A 7,653-nucleotide genomic window follows, 5' to 3' on the forward strand; every position below is an offset into this window, starting at 1 on the left:
TTCACCCAACCTTGCGTATCCATCTATCCAACATAAAAAAGGCACTTGCATCAGATAAACACAATTCCCTCAATCATATTATCACTGTACGTGTGGAGCAGTGGTCGTTGTTAGCTACAGATGGTTATCTAATGAGCGAGCAGTTCTGGGTTCGATCCCCAGCTCCTCAATCCACGAATATCTGGATTTGTAAAGGAGTCTTGTAATATGAATAGAATACAGACTTGAAACCCCCACACGTAGAGGGGTTTACTAGGTTCTCGAGGTAGGTCGAAGGCTTAGGTTTCGTACTCTTTTAAACAATTTGACGGCAGATGGACTACCGTTTTGAGAGGTTTGTGATGCCATTTTTGGTGATGAACTTGCCATGGCGGGGAGTCAATTGGAGACGTCCTTCGTCTGGGCGCCCACGGCGTGAGAAACGCCTCCCAAAACGCCTACAGGACTACGAATTAGGTGGGAAATAAAGCTCTATCTACACAGACCTTACCACCAGCTTTTTCTACATAATTTAGTTTTTTATGGGTGCGAGTAGCCTCAAAAACATATCCAAAATATCTAGTGAAATCGTGCATTGGGTGGCAGTGCACGATCCCGGGAAAATCTGTAATTAATTATCCACATGGAATGAAGCCACGGGGAAACGCCAAGAAACACAGATATTCTTTGACATGCTCCTCTACCTAGAGGTAGCCATCTCCATAGTAACTAATCAATCAATAAATAAGAAGTCTTCTACCATTGTCGTCTTCCCAACAATGGCGTCGCCAAATCCCTCCATAAGCTGGCTTCAAGCCTTCCCGATCCTGCCGCTACTGGCTCTGAATACCATGATTCAGCCCGTCGGCCGCGTTCTAGGTACCTCTGCATTCCATAGCGTCTGGCTTCGAGCTTCGCCCATCATATGCGCCCTCGATACTCTAGGCTTTGCCTTTCGGTTCTTAACATACTATACTTTGCTCCGTGCTAGCCCACGTAAGGCGATGCTTATTATCGGAATGGACCGCTTTAACGAGGCTGAGATCGATAACGGTATTCGAAAGACAACGATAGTCGCGACGATATTACGCCTTTTTGGGTTCTTCCTCGGCATATTACCACCGACATATGTGGTTGGTGCGTGGGGGGACATCAGATGGACGATGGCTTGGGCATGGATGTATGCTGCTTCATACGTCGTGTTAGAGATTGCATCGCAGCGGGCTAGAAGGGAACTTTCGGAACTTTCTAAACCACAGTATACTCCTATTGGTTTCGAATTAGAGGAGATTATTGAGGAACCAGACAATGGCAAAATATCGCATGCAGCCAGTACTGAAGATACGGAAGACGAAGAGAACGATCGGGCTAAACTATTAAAAGACGAAACTCAGGAAGAACCGGAAGAATCAGCGAGCACGAAGTATAAGCCAGGCAGGACGAGCAGGGAGGTGGGGGATATACATGATGAAAACAATGACAGCACGGCCGACCAAGTAGAGTTTACAGCATCGGCTAGCACCGAGCACCTGCTAAGTAATGGGATTGATGGAGACCAACGGAGAAAAGACGATGATGATGGCTCTATCCTCCCTCAAGTGAAGTCTTGGGCAATGGCGAATAGGGCTGGACGCATACAAGAAGTCATTGACGGCTCTACCGTGGCTCAGGCAGAGACTACAGAATCTACGAACGAGGGCCGCCCTTCCGACCTAGAGTCTGCGAAGAACAGCGACAGCAAATACGCGGATCCCATCACATCACCACGGTTGCCAACACTGAAACATACTCTCGCTTGTATGGATATGATCCTATTTGGGTGGGGCTGCCTACTCCATGCGATATTCCTCTACTGGGCTTTTCTCGACCTTATCCAGCCCCTTCTGAATAGGCATATCCTCTCCTCCAGCAGCTGGGAGATGCCACTCTTCCTTCTCAGCCTCCCCTTTATATTCGCCTGTTTGTTCCTCATAATGGCTGGATCTGGCGGAACCGCATGGGTCACTTGGATGCTCGCCGCTACCTTTTCCGAGTTCGCGAACCGACATCTCCCCACCTCTATCCAGAAATGCGCATCAACGGTAGTGGTTATAGTCACTTTGGGCTTAGCTGGTCTTGGGGTGGTGGGGGCCTATTTTGTGTTATTTGCCATGGGATATCTGCTGCTATCAGATTATATGCGATGGGTTTATGGGTTATTATCTGTGGAGGCTGTGGTGCTGCTCATATTCTCCACCATCTGTTTCAGTCTGTATATTCTGCTCAAGCTCGTTGCCGAGGCAAACCGGGGCGTGAAGGAGAAACTTTGGGTGTCTAGATACGTGGGGGAGGATGGAGTCGTCTTGCTAACTTGCGTTTTAGTCACCTTCACGGTGTCGATTCTGTGGTATCGGTACCGATACTCCTCATCTGCGCACTGGGCGCAGGACTGGCGGGACGCTCTAGTTGTGAACACGACTGCGACCAACTCGACCATGACCAACACGACCATAGTCAACTCAACCAAGACCAGTTAACTTTATATAATCTATATGCAACATACATAACTAGTACTTAAGTTAACTTAACTAATCAGTCTTCTATCATAGTCGTCTTTCCAACAGTGGTGATTTGCTTTTCATCTCCTCTGGAGTTGTCTCTGCCCTTAGCAGGTAGAAAGGGCCCATCTGTCTCCTAATAGACGCAACGAAAGTCTTCAAGGAAGGTTTTCTACTGAGTTCAATAGTTGGGTCAATTTTCTTGTTCCTAGTTGCTGATTTGTGTTCGCGGAAATCGACGCTCGATAGCGTGCTCGCACAGCTTTTGAATCCGAGCCCATTGAGCAGGATAGCAAGCGGCTAAGTTGTCTCTCTCTCCACTCTCCGTCGCTTTCTTAGCCAGCGTCCATGCGTGCTCTAGGTCCTCATCACCACTGAGCTGTTCCGTATCTGGCCGCCTAGCTAAACACTCCAAAAGCAACTCCAGAGAATCCAACTCCACAGGCTGCCTTAGCAGCCAAGCCCATCTCGCCTGCGACTTGCGCAACCCTACAGCAGCTTCAAGCACCTTGATACAATTGCTCAGTATCTCCCTAATCGGTTCGTTTCGCTTCGCCATCATCAGATGCTTGCTGAGAATCAGTTTCACAGCGTTGCGTTCGAAGAAGCTGAGACGGTCGTTGCCTTGCTGGAATCGCAAGTATTTTTGATGGACTCTCTGTACCAAGTCATTGAGGAATTGAATCTGTGCCACAGGTGTAGCAAGGTAGTTATATCCGTTGTTAATGCAGAATTGTTCCGAGAAACTGTAACGTCTAAGACTCTTCATTATCTCTAGCCTTGATAGCGCGAAAGACATGTCTGTTCTGCGACTTTCTTGCTCATCACTGTGAGGGGCGGTGGCCTGTGTCGCAAATATTTCTGGGTCGAATGTCTCACCCGTTGGAGGAGGCATTGGCTGCTCGCTTAAGCAGTCTAGTTCGCCATCATTATAGCTACTTGGAAATCTAGTCGTCCACATCGCTTCAGAAATGATAGGATCCCTTATCGCAGCTTCGGCATACTGTACATCGAGGGCCATGATGTGCCACCAAAGGCGCCGCCTCATTTCTGCAGAGGTATGATCGGCTATCGTGGGATAGCTAGGGTGTCCTTGGGAAGACTGCGACGGATCTTGGTGAAGGTTTAGCCGCAATGCGAGGCCGATTCCCAACGTGAGGAGAGAATCAACTGGTGTGGAGAGCGGCGAGTAATGAGTCATGTTGAGGAAGAGTACAAGCGCTTGAAGCGAAGCTACTGACAGTCGAGCCCGGGAATTTGAGCGCACAAAACACTGCTCAAGGGCGTAACGGTATCTAGCATCTCGTTAGGCCTTCCATATATGCTGTCTGGAAATCAAATGCTTACTTACCTTTTAAGAAGGTCTATCTTCGACTGCCTGAATTTGATCAAGCACTCGCTCTCTTCTTCAATCACGATCGCTGCAAAGTATACAGCAAATATCAAAGTCTCCAAATCTCCATCCATCGTGCCGATGTCTTGCATCGCTGAGAGCAGCTGCTCATGAACGGATGGAGCGTGGAAGATCTTGAACAGAGGCTCCACGTTCTCGGTGAAACTATGCCACAGAAACCATATATGCGCTACGTTCGGATGCAGCTCTGTCAACTTCACAGCGATCGGACCATTTCCAAGTATCACCGATGGGTACACTGGCCGACGGTCTTGATCTACTGCTGTCCCTGTATTCGTGGAGACTGAGGTACCCCTTCCCGTGGGTGAGGAACCGGTGGCCGCGCCTCCTGAGACGCCTGTCGAATCATTTCCGTGGCCAGGTCTCTCGGCCGAGGCATAGATACAACTGACTCCAGCGGTAACGCATGCGTTGCATGGTCTCTTTCTATCGCATTTGGCCCGCCGGCGTCGACATGCCTTGCAAGAACGCTCCCTGCTTACAATATACCGCGAGTTTGCCGTCGGGTAAGAGCACTCGAGACCACTCTTCGAGCAAGGGCTGCAGGATGGCGAACGCCGGTCGCAATGAACTTTCTTGCGGCGGCACGTTAAGCAAGCGGGGATTATGCTTTGAGATGGAGACATTGCCTAGTCCAAGTTATGTGCTCTGGGAGCGAAAGCAACTCCAAGAACCATGGGGTTTCAATGCGGCCTGAGATCCGAAGCGCCAAGGCTAGCAGCGGAGCTGAGACCGAGATAAGATCCTAATAGGCGGGGGTCGAGCCCGGGTTCAAATCCGTCACATCTGCTTTCGGCCCGAATCCCGCAGCCGGCCTCAGCTCCATTACATGTCGGCCTAAACTCTTCGAATCCCTTTATAAAGCAGCTTATCAAATCCATGGTCGTGTTCAGTGCTTCAGAGCAAATGTCTTCGAGGAAGATGGATATAAAAGGCTGTGGACCGTCTCTCTTTCGAGGCCTATCAACTGAACCACTGCTTCTAATCTGTACACTGATCAAATTTTGAATCCAGCCTCAACCCCCTTGACGACAATGTCCGCTCCATTGGAGAATATTGCCATCATTGGTGTAAGTCCAGTTGAGCTTCTTCGCAATATCGAATAACTGACACGCTCCAGGGCGGCGGCAAAATAGGACGTATCATCCTGCGTGGCTTGATATCCGCACCTCAGCTATCCATTATCGCCTTCAAACGTCCAGGCAGCACGTCCACCTTCCCATCCGCGCCCAATCTCAAGGTCGTTGAAACAGACTACACCCCCGACGCCCTCGCGTCCCACTTGGAAGGCCAAGACGCGGTCATTTCCGTCATCGGCGGAACGGGTTTGACGGATCAGCGAGGCATTATCGACGCTGCTGTCACGGCAGGCGTCAGGCGCTTCTTCCCCAGCGAGTTCAGCATCAATGGCCAGAGCGAAGTAGCGAGGCAGTTGCTGCCGTTTTTTGCGGTGAAACAGGAGACGCTAGACTATTTGGTTGAGAAAGAGAAGGATGGTTTGTGCTGGACGTCTCTCATTATCGGACCGCTGCTAGACTGGGTAAGGAATATCGATACTTTCGGATGAAGCATTCGAGCTGATTTTTTGGGTTCTAGTGCTTGGCGAACGGTTTCTTGGGTTTCGATCTTACATCCAACAGAGCCACGATCTGGGATGACGGCAACACACGCTTCAGTTGCGTCAACGAAGCAGCGCTAGGCAAGGCTGTGGTTGCATCTCTTGAACACCCAGCCGAGACGGCCAACAAGCACGTATACATCTCCTCCCTGAACGTGACACAGAACCAGATCCTGCAGGCTCTGGAGCATTCGACTGCGACGACATGGGCCGTGAAACACACGACTTCCACGGAGCAGATTGATGCAGCACGGGAGATGCTGGCGAAGGGAGATTTTGCTGGCGGTTTCACACTGGTCAAAGCCTCGTGTTGGTCGAATGTGCCGGGTTTGCGCCAGCACTTCGAGGTCGCTGAGAAAGAGCGGTTAATGAATGATGTGCTCGGCGTTGAGAGCGAGAGTTTGCAGGAAACCGTTGAGCGTGTGCTTGCAGGAGAGCGCAGCGGCGAATATTATGTTTAGGAGCAGAACGCTAGTGAATCCAAAATGGAACTAAGATTCGGTAAAGAAGTGAGGGAGGCACCTTCATGTATGAATAAGCCATCTTGATTAGGTCCACAGTTGTTTAGACTTGCTCACGAGAATAATCATTCCTTACCATCGCTCCTATAGCATCTGCACCTCCCCCAATCCATCCCCGTGTTCTCCACAGACTCCCTCTTAAAGGCATCCACGCTGCTCCCAACTCCAAAATACACTCTCTTAGCCGCGACCAAGCCCTTCCCCATCTTGACCACTTCCAAAATGCCCACCAGCGCTGTCGGTAGGAATTAGGGACAAGAAGGTTAGGGCGGGGCCCCAAAATCCGGATATGAAGGTCTGAATAATGGTGGCGGTGGAGAGGGCGTCCGTGATAGGTATTTACAAATTCGATAGCTAATAGCAGTGATTGAATCTGTCGGTGTCGAATCGCTCAAGATGACTCGCCCAAGGTATAATCATTGTACCAGTAATTCAAGGCTAGGAATTGATACCATCCTCCTCCTTCACTGTTGTAGATTGCTCATTCCCCTCTTGAAAGTTCCCTTCGGATGTGGCTTTGAAGTACGGCAATTTGTTGCAAAGGAGAGCTTTTGAGAGCTTGTATTCGCGGCTTGTCGATCTAATTCGAACAGTGACCTGTGGACCTGAATGCAGCAGAATCACGCTATTCGATGATTCAATGAGCCATTGTGATAAGTTTCTTGTCGACCTAGGAAGTAGCAGAGTCATCGAATGGCTTGTCGAGTGTGGCCTCCGACATGGTGATTTAGCTGCAAAATTTGGCAATAAGTACCACTTGCACGCAAGTAACTGACTTCTTCTTATGTTAGTTTCGTGATGCGGCGATAGCAATTGCAAACTTCAGTCGGGGAGAGAAAAACGAAGCATCCTGGCGGTCAGGTTATCGTGCATACCTGCATACAGTGGGTTTGAGGAGAGAAGGAAAGGGAAGACAGGAGCGATGAAATAAAACGGCAGAAGAAGGAATGGTGGGATGCACGTTTTATGTGAGGTCGAAGCAGGCCAAGGTTTGTGTGAAAAGGTTGTGGCGCCACCATTTTGGACATCCCTGTGACGTACATTTCGGAGTCGAAAATATCAACTTTTTAGACTTCTCTCTCTCTATACAATTAATATAGCTAATTAAAATAATATTCAATTTTTATTAATATGTACTACATCACTTGAAACAAAATAGAGAACATTTTTCTGCAAAACAGCCCACAACTTGGAAATTAGCTGAGATTATGATCGTAATCGATTCTTCACACTTCATTCAATTATAATCAACTATTGCAGCCCTCCCAAATAATGGTTGGAGGGCGCATGAGGGGGAAAGGCCCGCAGGCCAAAGACGCGTCCCCGACGCGTCCCCAGCAGGCGGACCACCCACGACCCAACACCCGCAACGGAGTGGGAGAACAAAATGGACGGATGGATGAGGGGCGGATGCTCCAAATTATGGAAAACCATATAAAACTCGCGTTGGAGAGCTGCCGTGGATGGGCTGGGGCGGGGTCGCTCCGTGGAGTTCTTGAGGCTCACCTAACGCCCGTTCTCCGGCTCATTCCGGAGCTGGCACAGAGAAAGAGTATGGAAAAGGCGCAGGCGGGAACACCCGCC

The 7,653-nt window shown here is 49.6% G+C and overlaps 3 protein-coding genes across 3 annotated transcripts; 2 read left to right on the forward strand and 1 right to left on the reverse strand.

Moving 5' to 3' along the window:
• The first annotated feature begins 708 nt into the window (after window positions 1-708).
• Window positions 709-2,528, forward strand: P152DRAFT_462437 (uncharacterized protein). Its single transcript, XM_033680349.1, has one exon. It carries the CDS (start codon window positions 759-761, stop codon window positions 2,493-2,495), a length of 1,737 nt encoding a protein of 578 aa, XP_033530209.1. The 5' UTR covers window positions 709-758; the 3' UTR covers window positions 2,496-2,528.
• A 27-nt stretch (window positions 2,529-2,555) lies between these two features.
• On the reverse strand, window positions 2,556-4,560 carry P152DRAFT_517473 (uncharacterized protein). Its single transcript, XM_033683010.1, has 2 exons — window positions 3,868-4,560; window positions 2,556-3,811 (listed from the first exon to the last, which is right to left on the reverse strand). Exons 1-2 carry the CDS (start codon window positions 4,554-4,556, stop codon window positions 2,725-2,727), a joined length of 1,776 nt encoding a protein of 591 aa, XP_033530210.1. The 5' UTR covers window positions 4,557-4,560; the 3' UTR covers window positions 2,556-2,724.
• Window positions 4,561-4,964: 404 nt separating this feature from the next.
• Window positions 4,965-6,244, forward strand: P152DRAFT_509799 (NAD(P)-binding protein; the record flags this gene model as incomplete). Its single annotated transcript, XM_033682630.1, has 3 exons — window positions 4,965-5,000; window positions 5,051-5,470; window positions 5,527-6,244. The coding sequence occupies 3 exons, from the start codon at window positions 4,965-4,967 to the stop codon at window positions 6,007-6,009; spliced, it is 939 nt and encodes a 312-aa protein (XP_033530211.1). The 3' UTR covers window positions 6,010-6,244.
• Window positions 6,245-7,653: the final 1,409 nt, after the last annotated feature.

The sequence above is a fragment of the Eremomyces bilateralis genome (genome assembly GCF_010015585.1).
Source record: "Eremomyces bilateralis CBS 781.70 unplaced genomic scaffold P152scaffold_34, whole genome shotgun sequence".
Classification (NCBI taxonomy): Eukaryota; Fungi; Ascomycota; class Dothideomycetes; order Eremomycetales; family Eremomycetaceae; genus Eremomyces; species Eremomyces bilateralis.